The following is a 19,814-nucleotide window of genomic DNA, read 5'->3' as shown; positions in this document are numbered from 1 at the left end:
CATAAGAAAAATCCAAAATAAACGATCTAATCTTACACCTAAAGAAACTAGAGAAAGAAGAGCAAACGAAACCCCAAGTTAGTAGACAGAGAGAAATCATATAGATAAGAGCACAAATAAATGAAATAGAAACAAAAAAAAAATAGCAAAAATCAGTAAAACTAAAAGCTGGTTCTTTGAGAATATAAATAAAATTGATAAACCTCTAGCAAGACTCATCAAGAAAAAGAGGGAGAGGACTCAAATCAATAAAATTAGAAATGAAGCAGGAGAAGTTACAACAGACAGCACAGAAATAAAAAGCACCATAAGAGACTACTACAAGTAACTATATGCCAATAAAATGGACAACCTGGATGAAATGGACAGATTTTTAGAAAGGTATAACCTTCCAAGACTGAATCAGGAAGAAACAGAAACTATGAACAGACCAATCACAAGTAATGAAGTTGAAACTATAATTAAAAATCTTTCAACAAACAAAAGTCCAGGACCAGATGGATTCACAGGTGAATTTTATCAAATATTTAGAGAAGAGCTAACACCCATCCTTCTCAAGCTCTTCCAAAATTGGCAGAGGAAGGAACAATCCCAAACTCATTTTATGAGGCCAACATCACCCTGATAGCAAAACCAGACAAAGATACTACAAGAAAAGTAAATTGCAGACCAATATCACTGATGGATTTAGATGCAAAAATCCTCAACAAAATACTAGCCAACAGAATCCAACAACACATTCAAAGGATCATACACCATGATCAAGTGGGGTTTATCCCTGGAATGCAAGGATTCTTCAATATATGCAAATCAATCAATGTGATACACCATATTAACAAACTGAAGGATAAAAATCACATGATCATCTCAATAGATGCAGAAAAAGCTTTTGACAAGATTCATCACCCATTTACGATAAAAACTCTCCAGAAGGTGGGCATAGAGGGAACCTACCTCAACATAATAAAGGCCATATATGACAAATCCACAGCAAACATTATTCTCAATGGTGAAAAACTGAATGCATTCCCTCTAAGATCAGGAACAAGACAAGCATGTCTACTCTCTCCACTACTATTCAACATAGTTTTGGAAGTCCTTGCCAAAGCAATCAGAGAAGAAAAAGAAATCAAAGGAATCCAAATTGGAAAAGAAGAAGTAAAACTGTCACTGTTCGCAGATGACATGATACTATACATAGAAAATCCTAAAGATGCCACCAGAAAACTACTTGAGCTAATCAATGAGTTTGGTAAAGTTGCAGGATACAAAATTAACACAGAGAATTCTCTGGCATTTCTATACACTAACAATGAAAGATCAGAAAGAGAAATTAAGGAAACAATTCCAATCACCACTGCAACAAAGAGAATAAAATACCTAGGAATAAACCTAACTAAGGACGTAAAAGACCTGTACTCAGAAAACTATAAGACACTAATGAAAGAAATCAAAGATGACACAAACAGATGGAGGGACATACCATGTTCTTGGATTGGAAAAATCAATACTGTGAAAATGACTGTACTACCTAAAGCAATTTACAGATTCAGTGCAATCCCCATCAAATTACCAATGGCATTTTTCACAGAACTAGAACAAGAAATTTTATGATTTGTATGGAAACGCAAAAGACCCCGAACAGCCAAAGCAATCTTGAGAAGGAAAGACAGAGTTGGTGGAATCAGGCTTCCTGACTTCAAACTACACTACAAGGCTACAGTGATCAAGACAGTATGGTACTGGCACAAACACAGAAATATAGATCAATGGAACAGGATAGAAAGCCCAGAGATAAACTACGGTCAACTAATCTATGACAAACGAGGCAAGGATATACAATGGAGAAAAGACAGCCTCTTCAATAAGTGGTGCTGGGAAAACTGGACAGCTACATGTAAAAGAATGAAATTAGAACAATCCCTAACACCATACACAAAAATAAACTCCAAATGGATTAAAGACCTAAATGGAAGGCCAGACACTATAAAACTCCTAGAGGAAAACATAGGAAGAACACTCTTTGACATAAATAACAGCAAGATCTTTTTTGATCCACCCCCTACAGTAATGGAAATAAAACAAAAATAAATAAGTGGGACCTAATGAAACTGAAAAGCTTCTGCACAGCAAAGGAAACTATAAGCAAGACGAAAAGACAACCCTCAGAATGAGAGAAAATATTTGCAAATGAATCAACAGAGGATTAAAAATACATAAACAGTCCATCCAGCTCAATATCAAAAAAACAAAACAACCCAATCAAAAAATGGGCAGAAGACCTAAACAGACATTTCTCCAAAGAAGACATATGGATGGCCAAGAGGCACATGAAAAGCTGCTCAACATCACTAATTACTATAGAAATGCAAATCAAAACTACAATGTGGTATCACCTCACATCGGTTAGAATGGGCATCACCCGAAAATCTACAAACAGTAAATGCTGGAGAGGGTTTGGAGAAAAGGCAACGCTCTTGCACTGCTGGTGGGAATGTAAATTGATACAGCCACTGTGGAGAACAGTATGGTGGTTCCTTGCAAAACTAAAAATAGAGTTACCATATGACCCCGCAATCCCACTGCTGGGCATATACCCAGAGAACACCATAATTCAAAAAGACACATGCACTCCCATGTTCATTCCAGCACTATTTACAATAGCCAGGACATGGAAGCAACCTAAATGTCCATCAACAGATAAATGGATAAAGAAGATGTGGTACATATATACAATGGAATATTACTCAGCTGTAAAAAGGAATGAAACTGGGACATTTGTAAAGACATGATGGACCTAGAGACATGGACGGACCTAGAGACTGTCATACAGAGTGAAGTGAGTCAGAAAGAGAAAAACATCGTATATTAACACAAAAATGCAGAATCTAGAAAAATGGTACAAATCAACCGGTTTGCAAGGCAGAAACAGACACACAGATGTAGAGAACAAACATATGGACACCAAGTGGGGAAAGCGGGGAGGGTTGGGGAGGAATGAATTGGGAGATTAGGATTGCCATACATACATTACTAATTAGAAAAAAATACCAAATTGTGCACTCCAAATATATGTAGTTTCTTGTATGTTAACTGTATTTCAATAAAAGTTCTTAAAAAAAAAAAAGAATCCGCCTGCCAATGCGGAGGCCATGGGTTCCATTCCTGGTCCAGGAAGACCCCACATGCTGTGGAACAACTAAGCCCATGAGCCACAGCTACTGAGCCTGTGCTCTAGAGGCCACGAGCCACAACTACTGAGCCCACATGCTGCAACTACTGAAGCCCACACACCTACAGCCTGTGCTCTGCAACAAGAAAAGCCACCACACTGAGAAGCCCACACACTGCAACAAAGATAGCCCCCACTCACCACAACTATAGAAAGCCCACAAGCAGCAAATGAAGACCCAAGGCAGCCCAAAAAAAAAAAAGCAGTTCTAAGAAAGAAGTTTATAGCGATACAATCTTACCTCAGGAAACAAGAAAAATTTCAAATAAACAACATAACTTTACACCTAAAGCAACTAGAAAAAGAAGAACAAATAAAATCCAAAGTTTGTAAAAGGAAAGATATCATAAAGGTCAGCACAGAAATAAATGGAGACAAAGGAAACAACAGAAAAGATCAATCAAACTAAAAGTTGATTCTTTGAAAAGAAAAACAAAATTGATAAATCTTTAGCCAGACTCATCAAGAAGAAAAGGGAGTGGGCTTAAACCAACAAAATTACCAACGAAAAAGGAGAAGTTACAATGGACACCACAGAAATACAAAAGGTCATAAGAGACTACTACTATATGCCAATAAAATGGATAACCTAGAAGAAATGTACAAATTCTTAGAAAGATACAATCTCCTCAGACTGAGCCAGGAAGAAACAGAAAATATGAACAAACCAATCACAAGGACTGAAGTCAAAACTGCCATGAAAAAACTCACAACACACACAAGTCCAGGACCACAAGGCTTCACAGGTGAATTCTATCAAATATTTATTGCAGATGACTTGAAACTATACATAGAAAATCCTAAAGATGCCACCAAAAACTACTAGAGCTAATCAATGAACTTGGTAAAGCTGCAAGATACAAAATTAATACACAGAAATCTGTTGCATTTCTATATGTTAACAATGGAAGATCAAAAAGAGAGATTAAAGAAACAATCCCATTTACCATCACATCAAAAAGAATAAAATACCTGGAAATAAACCTATCTACAGAAGCAAAATATCTGTACTCTGAAAACTATAGGACGCTAATGAAAGAAATCAAAGATGACACAAAGAGATGGGAAGATATATATATTCTTGGAATGGAAGAATCAATATAGTCAAAATGACTATACTATCCAAGGCAATTTACAGATTCAATGCAAGCCCTATCAAATTATCACTGGCATTTCTTACAGAACTAGAACAAAAAATCTTAAAATTTGTATGGAAACACAAAAGACCCAGAACAGTAAAAGCAATCTTGGAAAGAAAACCAAGGCTGGAGGAATCAGGCTCCCTGACTTCAGACTCTACTGCAAAGCTATAGGCATCAACACAGTATGGTACTGGCACAAAAAGAGAAATATAGCTTAATGGAACAGGATAGGAAGCCCAGAAATAAACCCACTGTACCCATGGTCAATTAATCTATGATAAAGAAGGCAAGACTATAAAATGGAGAAAAGACAGTTTTTTCAATAAGTGGTGCTGGGAAAACTGGACAGCTGCATGTAAAAAAATGAAACGTATAGCAACAAACACTCAACATAGCCAAAAATAAATAAATAAAATTAAATTTAAAAAGTTTAAAAAAAAAAGAAAAAAGAAATGACGGACTTCCCTGGTGGTCCCAGTGGGTAAGACTCTGTGCTCTCAATGCAGGGTGCCCATGTTCAATCCCTGGTCAAGGAACTAGATCCCAAACTACATCCCACAACTAAGAAGTCGGCATGCCACAACTAAGAAGTCCGCATGCCACAACTAAGAAGTCCACATGCTGCAACTAAGAAGCCCGCATGCCACAACTAAAGATCCAGCATGCCACAAGTAAGACCTGGCTCTTCCTAAATAAATATTTTTAAAAAGAGAGAGAGACAACTAGGGCACCTACCAGGCACTGATGGGGGACTTTGGACACCTAAGGGACACCTAAGGGGATGGGAGGAATCCCCGAGCAACCAGTTAAGAGGTGGAGGGGAGAAATGCAGTAGGAGAAGTGGAGGTGGGAAGGGACTGGTACTCCTGAGGGGCGGCTGGGGGAGGGGACAGGTTCCAACACTGCGGTGGGGGAAGGAGGCACCCACGATGAGGGGATCAGCACGGAGTGGGAGACACCCTCGTAGGATCAGAAGATCAGAAGAGAACACAGCCAACGTTTCCCAGGCCCACTTGGGTCCCGGCAAGCCTGCTGGGGTCCCAGGCCTAAACCTTCATGCTCTGAGGCCCCTGCCCACTGAGCTGAGCCTAAGTCCAACCCCCCACCCCCCCAGGGCATTTCCCAGCTGAGTGGGTCCAGAGTTTAGGCCCTACCCCTGCATCTAACCCCCACACCCGGCCTAAGCTCTGCCCCCAACACAGCCAAGGCCTTTTCTGGCCTTTATATTTTTTTTTTTGGTATTGAATTTTTTTTTCTTTTTGGTATTGTTGATCTGTGTTACCTTGTTGTTTTTTCATTTATATTTTTATTTTTTCTAATATATTTTTTATTTTTCTAATTTTATTTTACTTTTTATTCTTTGTTATTGTTCTGCTCCATTTTTTTTTTTTTTTTTTTTTTTGCCATGTTGTGTGGCTTGCAGGAATCTTGGTTCACAGGCCAGGGGTCAGGCCTGAGTTCCTGTGGTGGGAGTGCCGAGTCCAAACTGCTGGACTAACAGAAAACCTCAGACCCCAGAGAGTATTAATCGGAGTGAGGGCTCCCAGAGGTCCTCATCTTGGCACCAAACCCAATTCTACCCAACTGTCTGCAAACTCCAGTGTTGGAAACCTCAGGCCAAACAATCGCAAGACAGGAACACAGCCCAAATCCTCAAAAAAAAAAAAATGAGATGACAAAAGAATATGTTATAGATGAAGGAGCAAGGTAAAAACCTACAAGACCAAATAAATGAAGAAGATGCTATGAGATTAGAAGTCGATTACAGGAAAAAAAAACTGTAAAATACACAAACACATGGAGGCAAAACAGTGCACTGCTAAATAACCTAGAGATCACCGAAGAAATCAAAGAGAAAATTTAAAAATACATAGAAACAAATGACAGTGAAAACACAATGACCAAAAACCTATGGGACACAGCAAAAGCAGTTCTAAGAGTGAAGTTTATAACAATTCAATCTCACCTCAAGAAACAAAAGAAAATCTCAAATAAACAATCTAGCCTTATACCTAAAGCAACTAGGAAGACCAAAGAAAACGCAAAGTTAGTAGAAGGAAACAAATCATAAAGATTAGAGCAGAAATAAATGAAATAGAAATGAAGAAAGTAATAGAAAAGATCAATAAAACTAAAAGTTGGTTCTTTGAGAAGATAAACAAAATTGATAAACCTTTAGCCAGACTCACCAAGCAAAAAAGAGATGACTCAGGGAAGCTGAGACAAAGTGAGAAAGTAACATAGACATATATATACTACCAACTGTAAAATAGATAGCCAGTGGGAAGTTGCTGTATAATAAAGGGAGTTCAGCTCGATGATGGATGATGCCTTGGAGGACTGGGATGGGGAGGGTGGGGGAGAGTCGAAGGAGGGAGGGAATACGGGGATATGTGTATAAATACACATATCCTTGGTGTACTTCAAAAACTGGTACAAGAGTGTAAAGCAATTATATTCCAATAAAAAATTAAAAAATTAAAAAAAGAGAGATGACTCAAATCAATAAAATTAGAGGAACTTCCCTGGCGGCACAGTGGTTAAGAATCTACCACCAATGCCAGGGACACAGCTTCAATCCCTCATCTGGGAAGATCCCACATGCCATGGAGTGACTAAGCACACGAGCCACAACTATTGAGCCCACGTGTCGCAACTACTGAAGCCCACGCACCTAAAACCTGTGCTCCGCAACAAGAGAAACCACCACAATGAAGAGTAGCCCCCACCTGCCACAACTAGAGAAAGCCTGCGTGCAGCAACGAAGACCAAATACAGCCAATAAATAAATAAATTTAATAAATAAATAAAATTAGAAATGAAAAAGGAGAAATTACAACTGACACTACAGAAGTACACAGGATCACAAGAGACTACTACAAACAACTATATGCCAATAAATTGGACAACCTAGAAGAAACAAATTCTTAGAAAGGTACAACTTTCCAAGACTGAACCAGGAAGAATTAGAAAATATAAACAGACCAATCACAAGTAATGAAATTGAAACTGTGTTTAAAAATCTTTCAACAAACAAAAGTCCAGGACCAGATGGCTTCTCAGGCAAATTCTATTAAACATTGAGAGAACGCCTATCCTTCTCAAACTCTTCCAAAAAACTGCAGAGGGACGAACAGAGAAAATTACAGACCAATATCACTGATGAACATAGATGCAAAAATCCTCAACAAAATATAAGCAAACAGAATCCAACAACACATTAAAAGGATCATACACCACAATTAAGTGGGATTTATCCCAGGGATGCAAGGATTTTTCAATATATATAAATCAATCATTGTGATACACCATAATAACAAAGTAAAGAACAAAAACCATATGATCATCTCAATAGAGGCAGAAAAAGCTTTTGACAAAATTCAAAACCCATTTATGATAAAAATTCTCCAGAAGGTGGGCACAGAGGGAACCTACCTCAACATAATAAAGGCCATATATTATAAACCCACAGCAAACATCATTTTCAATGGTGAAAACTGAAAGCATTTCCTCTAAGAGCAGAAACAAGACAAGGATATCCACTCTCGCCACTACTATTCAACATAGTTTTGGAAGTCCTAGCCACGGCAATCAGAGAAGAAAAAGAAATCAAAGGAATCCAAATTGGAAAAGAAGAAGTAAAACAGTGACATGATACTATACACAGAAAATCCTAAAGATGCCACCAGAAAACTACTAGAGCTAATCAATGAATTTAGTAAAGCTGCAAGATACAAAATTAATACATAGAAATCTGTTGCATTTCTATACGCTAACAACAGAAAATTAGAAAGAGAGATTAAGAAAACAATCCCATTTACCACCAGATCAAAAAGAATAAAATACCTAGAAATAAACCTACCTACAGAGGCAAAAGACCTGTACCCTGAAAACTATAGGACACTAATGAAAGAAACCAAAGATGACACAAAGAGATGAGAAGATATATATATTCTTGGAATGGAAGAATCAATATTGTCATAATGACTATAATACAAATCTTAAAATTTGTACGGAAACACAAAAGACCCCGAATAGCCAAAGCAATCTTGAGAAAGAAAAACAGAGCTGGAGAAATCAGGCTCCCTGACTTCACACTATACTACAAAGCTATAGTAATCAAGACAGTATGCTACTAGCATAAGAACAGAAATATAGATCAATGGAACAGGATAGAAAGCCCAGAGATAAACCTACACACATATGGTCACCTTATCTTTGACAAAGGAGGCAAGAATATCCAATGATAACAGACAGCCTCTTCAGTAAGTGGTGCTGGGAAAACTGGACAGCTACATGTAAAAGAATGAAGTTAGAACACTTCCTAACACCATACACAAAAATAAACTCAAAATGGATTACATACCTAAACATAAGGCCAGATACTATAAAACTCTTAGAGGAAAACATAGGAAAAACACTCTTTAACATAAACCACAGCAAGATTTTTTCTGACCCACCTCCTAGAGTAATGAAAACAAAAACAGAAATAAACAAACGGGACCTAATGAAACTTAAAAGCTTTTGCACAGCAAAGGAAACCATAAACAAGATAAAAAGACAACGCTCAGACTGGAGGAAAACATTAGCAAACGAAGCAACGGACAAAGGATTAATCTCTGAAATATACAAACAGCTCATGGAGATCAATATCAAAAAAAAAAAAACCCAGTCAAAAAAAAAAAATGTTTGGAAGACCTAAATAGACATCTCTCCAAAGAAGACATACAAATGGCCAAGAGGCACATGAAAAAATGCTCAATATCACTATTAGAGAACTGCAAACCAAAACTACAATGAGGTATCACCTCACACCAGTCAGAATACTCATCATCAAAAAATCCACAAACAATAAATGCTGGAGAGGGTGTGGAGAAAAGGAAACCCTCTTGCACTGCTGGTGGGAATGTAAATTGATATAGCCACTGTGGAGAACAGTATGGAGGTTCCTTAAAAAACTAAAAATAGAACTACTATATGACCCAGCAATCCCACTACTCAGCATATACCCTGAGAAAACCATAATTCAAAATGACACATGTACCCCAATGTTCACTGCAGCACTATTTACAGCAGCCAGGACATCGAAACCACCTAAATGTCCAACGACAGATGAATGGATAAAGAAGATGCAGTACACATATACCACATCTTCTTTATACGTACCACATATATACACATATATGTACATACACATGGCTTTTACTCAGCCCAAAAAAGGGTAATTTGTAGAGATTTGGATGGGTCATTTGTAGAGATCTGGATGGACCTAAAGTCTGTCATACAGAAGTAGTCAGAAAGAGAAAAATATCGTATATTAATGCACATATGTGGAATCCAGAAAAATGGTACAGGTGAACCTATTTCCAGGGCAGGAATAGAGATGCAGAGGTAGAGAACAGACACGGGGGGCAGGGGCAGTGGGGGAGGAGGGGAGGGTGGGATGAATTGGGAGATTTGGATTGACATATATACATATATGCGTAAAACAGCTAGTGGGAACCTGCTCTATAGCACAGGGAGCTCAGCTTAGTGCTCTTTGATGACCTAGATTGGGGGTTGTGGGGAAAGAGAGGTCCAAGAGGGAGGAGATATATGTATACATATAGCTGATTCACTTCATTGTACAGCAGAAATGAACACAACATTGTAAAGCAACTATACTCCAATTTAAAAAAAAAGAAATGAAAGAGGGGTCTCACTACAGATCCTATGGACATTAAAAAGATAATAAAGGAATAATATGAACAACTCAATGCCCACATATTTGAAAACCAAGATGAAATGCACCAATTCCTTGAAACATACAATCTGCCAAAACTCACACAAGAAACAATCTGAATAGGCCCATATTTATTAAAGAAATTGAAATAATAATTAATAACCTTCCAAAACAGAAAGCACCAGGCTGATACGGGTTCACTAGTGAATTCTACCAAACATTTAAGGGAAAAATTAAACCAATTCTCTACAATCTTTTTCAGAGGACAGAAGCAGAGGGAATACTACACTCATTCTATGAGGCTAGCATTACTCTGGTATCAAAACCAGACAGACATTATAAGAACAGAAAACTATAAATCAGTATCTCTCATGAGCACAGATGCAAAAACCCTCAACAAAATATTAGTAAATTGAATCCAACAATATATAAAGTGTATTATAAACCACAACCAACTGACATATGTCCCAGGTATGCAACACTAGCTCAACACATGAAAATCGATTAATGTAATCCATCAACCGGCTGAAAAAAAAAAACCTGTATGATCTTATCAATAAATGCAGGAAAAGCATTTGTCAAAGCCCAACACCAATTCAGAATAAAAATCCTCAGCAAACTGAGAATAGAGGGGAACTTCTTTAACTAAATAAACAATATCTACAAAAAACCCTATAGCTAACATAATATTTGGTGGTTAGAAATGCCAAGCTTTCCCTTGAGATCAGGTACAAGGCAGGAATGTCCTCTCTCACTACTCCTTTTTAACACTGTGCTGAAAGTTCTAGCTAATTTAATAATACAAGAAAAGGAAGTAAATGGTATAAAGATCCAGAAGAAAGAAATAAAATTGTATTTGTTCACAGATGACATGATAGTCTATTTAGAAAATTCTAAAGAATGGACAAAAAAATTCCTGGAACTAATAAGTGATTATAGTAAGGTTGCAGGATACTAGGTTAATATACAAAAGTCAACTGCTTTCCTATATACTAGCAAGAAACCAGTGAAATTTGAAGTTTTAAATACAATCCATTTACATCATCACCCCCCAAAAATGAAATACTTAGGCATAAATCTAAGAAAACATTTATAAGATTTATATGAGGAAAACTACAAACTCTGATGATCAAAATCACAGAACTAAATAAATGGAGAGATAATCCATGTTCTTTGATAAGAAGACAATATTGTCAAGATGTCAGTTCTTCCCAACTTGATCTACAGATTCAAAGCAATCCCAATCAAAATCCCAGCAAGTTATTTTGTGGATATTGACAAACTGATTCTACAGTTTATACAGAGAGGCAAAAGATACAGAAGAACACAATATTTAAGGAGAAGAACAAAGTTGGAGGACTGACTACACAATGTCAAAACTTACTTTAAAGCTATAATAAGCAAAACAGTGATATTGACAAAAGAAACAATTTGACTGTCCATCAACACAGCACATTCATATAGCAGAAAAAAAATGATAAAGTAAAGCTGTATACATCAACATGAATGAATTTTAAAACATAAAGATATAAAAATGAGCAAAATAAAATCCCAGAATATAAAAATGGCATACTATACATGAATATAAAAACCAGGTAAAAATAAGCAAAATACTGTTTAAATATACATCCACAGTTGGTAAAACTATAAATAAATGCAAGAAATGATTATCACAAAATTCAGCATAATGACTGTTATCTGGAGGAAGGGCCTTAAAAGGTACCATAAATTTCTATTGACCTGGATGGCAGGTACATGGATGGGTGCTTAAATTATTATTATTTTTTCAACTATACAAACACTTCATATGTGCTTCTTTGTATATATAATATACTTCGTAATTTTTAAAAACTTAAACCCCTCTAGACTGGCATAATGCCAACTTTACAGATAGGAAAGAAAAATTACACAAAGTGTACAAAGTTAATGCCACAGGTATAAGTTGCTGAATTGAAATTTGAAGTCAAGTTTGCCAAATTTCAAAAGCTATGTTCCTGCACCCCAATGTTCAATACAGCACTATTTACAATAGCCAGGATATGAAAGCAACCTAAAAGTCCATCAACAGATGAATGGTTAAAGAAGATGTGGTACATATATACAAGGGAATATTACTCAGCCATAAAAAGGAACAAAATTGTGACATTTGGAGAGACACAGATGGACCTAGAGACTGTCATACAGAGTGAAGTGAGTCAGAAAGAGAAAAACAAATATCGTATATTAACACATATATGCGGAATCTAGAAAAATGGTACAAATCAACCAGTTTGCAAGGCAGAAATAGAGACACAGATATAGAGAACAAACATATGGATAACCAAGTGGGGAAAGTGGCGGGGGGGGGGGGGGGATGAATTGGGAGACTGGGATTGCCATCTATACATTACTAATAAGAAAAAAATATCAAATTGTACACTTTAAATATATGCAGTTTATTGTATGTCAAAAAAAAAACATGAAAGTTATGTTCATTCCTCTATATTATATAACTTCTGCTCTATCTACTTGATACTAATACTTATACACCTAGTAAATGCTGGAGCTTTGTGACAGGTGATTTAGGAAAAAAACTAATCTTTGCTAATAAAAAATATGCGAATATAAAGCTAATGACCAATTGACAACAGAATGGGTGCTAGTCTCTTCCAGTGTTAATAATGTTTGTTCCTCTTGTAACAATTTTTCACACTCGCAAATACCTGGCCATAATTATAGGCTTAGCTTTTCTCAAGCTAGTTGACCTGTATCAGAATTAAACCAATTAAATGATGCTACATTTCATTACAATCTACCACTAAAAAAAAATGATCTAATGATGCCAAGACTTGCAGTTTCTTCATTTATACATAAGCATTGCTAAAATGCAGAGGAGAGATCTTAAGCTAAGGAATCCTGGAGTTCAAATCCTAAAACTTCCACTTAAGAAGTATTTTGACCTTGAACAAATTATCAATACCTTACCTCTTTGAGCCTGTTTTCTATCTCACAAAATTTTTGTCAGAATTAAATGAGATAATAACAGGATAAAAATTTTAGGTCATTTCATAGATGTGCAACAAATGCTCATTTCCTTCCTTTAATTTAGGAATGGGAAAGAAAAAACAAATTGAGAAGCCAAAAGCTTGCCAGAAAAATAAAGTAGAAGAATCTTTAAGAACAATAGTTTCTTTGGCGAAAATAAGAACAATTTAGTGGTAATAAAGATTTCCCTCCATTAGTAGCAATAATAAATATAAACAAAATTCAGCTCAAGATTCTATTTCCTGTAGAGTCCTTTGGTGAAGATAAGAACTTCAGAGTTATTAAAAGGTAGCCTTCCCTCAGAGATCCTATAAAGGATTAAGATTAAATTACAGTGCTCGCTTTGGCAGCACATATACTAAAATTGGAACGATACAGAGAAGATTAGCATGGCCCCTGCACAAGGATGACATGCAAATTCGTGAAGCGTTCCATATTTTTGGGAATACGGGGATATGTGTATAAAAACAGATGATTGAACTTGGTGTATCCCCCAAAAAATAATAAATAAAATTTTAAAAAAAAGATTAAATTACAGAGTTTCTGATCTGCTACTTATTTTACTATGTTGAACCATTTTTTCAAATTATAAAACAACACAGCAATATATCATGGTACAGGAAATGTAAACCAAATCTTTTACCTTTTGGATTCAGGAGGCTGTCTCTTCCTTATCATTTCACGGAGTCTTGCAGCTGACTGCAAAATATACAAAACATACACATGTAAAAATACTATCTTATAACTACACTACTTTCTTTAAAATATTAAGTATCTGCTACTATATCCACACTAAACCAAGATAAAATAAAGAATCTTGACATGTTACTTGTTCTTGGTAGAAGACATGAGACAAATACACTATCAATAATAAAGACAAGTATATAATACTATCTAAAGTACTAACATTCTGATACTTTGGACCAGGTTGCTAACGAGTTTACATGATTAAACATTAAACATTTCTCAAATATACTATTACAAATTTAAAAGTTTAACTTCTACTACAGGCAATTTTCCCAGAAAAGTTACAGGTTATACTTCCACAAATCAAATCATAATTTCTGTTGACTAAGATCAAAATCAGAGATAGTTTTGTCTAAATTTCTTATGAATTTTCAACTGTTAGTGACTCAACAATTTAGTCCCTTATATTAACTCACCCTCCCTCCCCTCAAGATGCAAATACACACTGAATATTTAGGAATCTAGTATTCAGAGAAACCAACTAATTACTTAATAAAGCCAAGGGTTTAATGTATTTTGGGGGGAAAACATCATGCACCCTCCTAAACAGCTATTCTCTCACACACAGAAGTTTTACCCCCAGTGTGAAGACCTTCAATGTAAATAATGCCTTTAGTAATAATGATTATAAAACATTAGCATACTTCTGGCCATTTATCCTTAAGGCTTCCTATACAAAGCATATTCCCATCTATTCTTCTTCTTCTTCTTCTTCTTTTTTTTTTTTGGTGGTGTCACATGGCATGGGGGATCTTAGTGCCCCAACCAGGGATTGAACCTGCACCCCCTGCAGTGGAAGTTCGGAGTCTTAACTGCTGGACCGCCAGGGAAGTCCCCCCCCCCCACCTATTCTTAACGTTTAAAATTTAAAAAAACAAAACAAAACTAAAAACAAAAAGCTGTCTGCTCTCTCCTCTACCACACATCCTTTAACCCATCCTCCAGTTCACCTTTAACCTTTAGTTAAAGCAACCTCTTGGAACATACCCTGTTTCTTTGCATCCAAGACAACTGTTCATAAGCCATCACTATTTTTTTAATATATATATATTATATATTATATATATATATTAGCCATCATTATTTTATGTACCACCAAAAAAAGGGGGTGAGAGGAAGCTGCCAGTTATAGTTTTAATATGCCAATTAAAAAAACATGTCCTGGAATCAACAAAATATGGTAACCTCTTTCTACTAAGTGCAAATCTTGCTCCTAATTTTACCCTCCCTCATTTGACACTACGAAAACTGATACCATGAGTATTTTATCGACCTACTGGCAAAAGGAACAGTATCTCAGTTTTAATTAGAAACTCCACACAAACCTCAGACAACTGAAGAGAAGCAAAAAAGTTTGCATTTTCTGATATGTTCTTCAGTCTCTTCCTTTCGTACGGTGACAATCCTGAAAAATCATCCTATGAAATTACACCAAAAAGATTCTGTTACTTTACATAATCCATAGCAAAAGTGCCTCACAAAACTAATTGTTGCATTTTCCACATGCACATTTTCCTTTGAATTGCACCTAGTATAATTATTTTATGTTATCTTACCAAGCAGTACATAACCTTTACTGCATTGGATACTGAGAGAAAGAGTTTGAGTTTGGGATAATCACAGAATATATGTATGGCTTCCCAATTAAATAACAAGTGAAGTAATATCAGAAGTCAAGTAGTGTATCCTAATAGCACCTTACTTCCTACTGGCCATTAACTGTACTATTTCTCAAAGTTATCTTTTTATTAAAAAAAAAACAAGAAAGAACTCAATAACAGAAATTTTTAAATTCATTGAAATGGTTAAAGAAATTCAGAAGAGAGAACAAAAGAGAGACAAACACATAAGCAGAAAAGACAATTTTAAACTAGAGAATCTTGGAGGCCCAATATCCAACTAATAGTTATAGGGGGCAAAAAAGGAGCAGAGAAAATGGAGGAGAGAAAATCATCAGAGAAGTAATACAAGAAAGTTTCTCAAAACTGAAGAAACGAGTTACCAGATTAAAAGGGCCCAATGCCTAGGCAACACATGAATGAAAAAAGACTCAAGCCTAGACACGTCATCACAAAATTTCTCAATACCTGAGACGGGTGAGTTAAGAGAAGATCCCAAAAGCTTGCAGAGAGAAAAACAGACCACAAAGAACCAAGAATCAGAATGATACTAACTTCTCAATATCGAGGAAGCTAGAAAACATTGGAAGAATATGTTAAAAATGCTAAGGAAAAAATAAATTATTTTCAACTTACAATTCTAGATCCAGTTAAGCCAGCAATCAAATGTAAAGCATAAAGATTTTTTCAGACATGCAAACTCTCATACCCCTGTTTTCAGGAAGTTACCATAAGCTGCACTTCATCAAAACGAGACAATAAACCAAGAAAGAGAGACAGGATCCAGGCTACAGAAGTTCCAACACAGGAGAGACAAAAGATAAAAGACATTTAAAGGAAAATGGTAAAAATAAGGCCAAGGAAGAGTAAAACAGTCCAGAATGAAATAGGAAAATGGAGGGCCCCAGAAAATATTTCATAATAAAAAATACACACACAGGCGCGTGGGCAAAGCCATTAGAATTGTTTGATTTACATTGAGAGAAATTTTACAACTCAGGTAAAGCTTGGACTGCATGTAATAAGGATGTGGGAAGAGAAAATATGGTGGGGAGAAGGGGACAGCACACGTGTAAACTTCACCTTCTATAGTAAGTCAATAGATAATGTGGGGGAGAAAAGCTAAAATGGCTTAAAGTGCAATTTGCCTGTTGAGCAGCAATCACAAATAGAGAGGTATGTGACAGAAAAGTGCAGGCTGTTTTGATTTGTTTCTGTGTATACGTGTATGTACATATGGAATTACCTTTGTGTAATATATATATACACACACACGGTATTATATGACGTAAACATATATGTACATATACCAATTTGACCAAAATAAAGACTTTTCTCTCACACATGTAAAATAACAGTGGCAGCAAAGGTGAACAATTTTAAAACTACTTCTCAGAGAAAAACATCACCACCATCATCATCAAGGACTTCCTAAGAATCCATCTCAAAATGCTGCATTTGGAGATCAAAGGAACAAATTTAAACGATTCTATTTACCACAGGAAAAATTTAGAAAATTAAGAAAAGTCATCAGACATTTTTTTGAGGTATGTATAATTCAAACCACTCTCACCCATTACCCACCCCTGAAAAACTTACAACATTAAAGACAAAGCAAAGAATATCAGACAAAGTGGTCTCTCAAAGTAAACATATCATAAGAAATAGAATTTTTTTTAATTTCAGTATATACTTGAGAAGTTACTGCATCTATGAAACAGGAAAAGAAATGCTATCTTTAAAAGAAAATAAAAGAAAAATAACTTGAATTAAAAATATGCTTGATGGACTTCCTAGGTGGCGCAGTGGTAAAGAATCCGCCTGCCAATGCAGGGGACACGGGTTCGAGCCCTGCCCTGGGAAGATTCCACATGCCGCGGAGCAACTAAGCCCGTGCGCCACAACTATTGAGCCTGTGCTCTAGAGCCCATGAGCCACAACTGCTGAGCCCATGTGCCGCAACTATTGAAGCCCACGCACCCAGGGCCTGTGCTCAACAAGAGAAGCCACTACAATGAGGAGCCTGTGCACCACAATGAAGATTTAGCCCCTGCTCGCAGCAACTAGAGAAAGCCTGTGTGCAGCAACGAAGACCCAACACAGCCAATAAATAAATAAAATAAATAAATTTTAAAAAAAAATGCTTGATGCCAAAAATTTATAAACTGTATGAACACATATAACATTCCTGAAATGACAAAACTGTAGAGATGGAAAACAAATTAGTGGGTGCCAGGGGTTAAAGGATGGTAACAGGGTGCAGTTTATTGCATGTCAATTGTATCTCAATAAAAGTTCTTAAAAAAAAAAAAAGAATCCACCTGCCAATGCAGGGGACACAGGTTCAATCCCTTGGCCAGGAAGATCCCACATGTCGCGGAGCAACTAAGTCTGTGCACCACAACTACTGAGCCTGTGCTCTAGAGCCCACGAGACACAATTGAGCCTGTGTGCCACAACTACTGAAGCCCACACCTAGAGCTCATACTCTGCAGCAAGAGAAGCCACCGCAATGAGAAGCCCAGGCACCACAACGAATAACAGCCCTCACTCACTGCAAGAGAAAGCCCGTGCACAGCAACGAAGACCCACTGCAGCCAATAAATAAATTAATTAAAAAACTAAACAGTAAATGTTATGTTATGTGAATTCTATCTCAATAAAAAAATAAATACATGCTTGATGACAGAAACCAGATATTTACATAGTCTCAAAGAATCTTCCTCAAAGTATTTAGTAATCAGGAAGGGAAAAAAAAGGAAATTTACATTAGAGAATCCTGGTAGATATCACCTTAACTAAATGACCAAAGTCAACATCACCAGTGAAATACCAACATCATGTACACCCTGATACGATGCACTAAGGAGGGCACTTTCACTTCTGTGGTATCCTTCCCTAAAACACATCTTAATCTAATCATGAGAAAACAGCAGATAAACCCAAATTGAGGGACATTATACAAAATTACCACCCAGTACTCTTCAAAAGCGTCAAGGTCATGAAAGATTGAGAAATTGTTTCCAGATCTACAGAGACATGACAACTAAATGCACTGTATGATCCTGGAGTGGATACTGGAAGAGGACAAAGGAAATTAGTGGGAAAACTGGTGAAATCCTAATAAATTCTGTATGTTAGTTAACAGCACTGCACCAAGGTTAATTGCTTAGTTTGATAAACATTCTATGGCTTGTATGATATTAACAAAAGAGGAAGATGGGTAAAAGATATAGAATTCTCTTTACTATTTTTGCAACTCTTCTGTAAGCCTAAAATTTTCTCAAAATTAAAAAAAAAACTGTTAAGAAATGCTTCATGAAGTTAAAATATTTAATAGGACTGAGAGATGAAATTTAGCAAATTTCCCAGAAAAGTAGAATAAAATTCTAGACTTACAGGCACTCATCTTTGATGTGACAAAAGTTATCCTTCATCTGAGAACAAACAAGCTTATAATAAATACTTTTCCTAAAGCATGGTACCACAAAGCCTTAACCATTTTATCCCAAAAGATAATTAACGAAAAGGAAGAGAACAAAAGAATGAAATATTCTATAAAAGACGTGAGATCTTTCAGTTTGTCCTAAGAAAATATATGCTGAGCATTTATGACTCCATTTATCTCCAGTACTCACTACCTCATATTCTAATTTCTGACCCTACTTACCTGATATCAAAATAAAATCTGCTTTATATTAGCCTCACATACTCAGAATCTCACAGTCTAAGAGGCCAAAGAGATAATCAAATCCACTGGTTCTCAAAGTGCAGTCCTGGACCATTGGCTCTAGGAATCCATTTTAGACATGCAAATTCTATTCCCACTGCAAAACTTCTAAATTAGAAACTGGTGGTAGAGCCCTGCAATGGAGTTTTAACAAGCCTCCCAGGTAATTCTGATATAGGCTAAAGTTTGAGAACCACCAATCTTATCCAATTCCCTCACCATAGACGTGATTTGCTTAAAGGTACAAGCTTTCTTAGGAGTGGCCATGCCCAAAACCTAGGCTTCCAACCCTCAGTCCAATGCATTTATGACTTAGCCCACACTGTCCCACCACAGGTCCTAGTTCATTACAACACCGCCTCAATTATCCATCTCCCTTTCCCTACCATAATTTTCTGTTTCAGTTCCATCAACTTCTTCTCATCTTGTGGCAGGGTTTTATCTTGTCTTGCATAAAATCTGTCACTTTAAGTACAACACTCCCAGTAGGCAATAGAAGCCAAAAGAATTAAATGCTTAATTCCTTAAACTGATTCAAACTATTATTTTTAAATAGAATTAGTGATTCTCATGTATCTTCTCTACTTCATCATTTGTC

General features: G+C 36.3%; 1 protein-coding gene and 1 non-coding gene across 5 annotated transcripts in view; one reads left to right on the top strand and one right to left on the bottom strand.

Annotated features, from left to right (window-relative positions):
• The window catches only part of WDR76 (WD repeat domain 76), a 63,441-nt gene that overhangs the window by 40,330 nt on the left and 3,297 nt on the right, over positions 1 to 19,814 (bottom strand). For all 4 annotated transcript variants that reach the window (XM_057721964.1, XM_057721963.1, XM_057721961.1 and 1 more), the window contains 2 exons: positions 15,193 to 15,285; positions 13,764 to 13,819 (listed from right to left, as the gene is read on the bottom strand). In XM_057721964.1, the coding sequence (XP_057577947.1) occupies positions 13,764 to 13,819; positions 15,193 to 15,285 (149 nt within the window). The remainder of the gene's footprint in view (positions 1 to 13,763; positions 13,820 to 15,192; positions 15,286 to 19,814) is intronic.
• LOC130847699 (U6 spliceosomal RNA) lies at positions 13,455 to 13,561 on the top strand. The gene has a single exon (XR_009052442.1). It is a non-coding gene; the product is annotated as a U6 spliceosomal RNA (small nuclear RNA).

The sequence above is a fragment of the Hippopotamus amphibius genome, chromosome 2 (assembly GCF_030028045.1).
Source record: "Hippopotamus amphibius kiboko isolate mHipAmp2 chromosome 2, mHipAmp2.hap2, whole genome shotgun sequence".
In the NCBI taxonomy this organism is placed as follows: Eukaryota; Metazoa; Chordata; class Mammalia; order Artiodactyla; family Hippopotamidae; genus Hippopotamus; species Hippopotamus amphibius.
The sequence above is the reverse complement of the archived record's forward strand: the minus strand, read 5'-3'. Positions and strand labels throughout refer to the sequence as shown.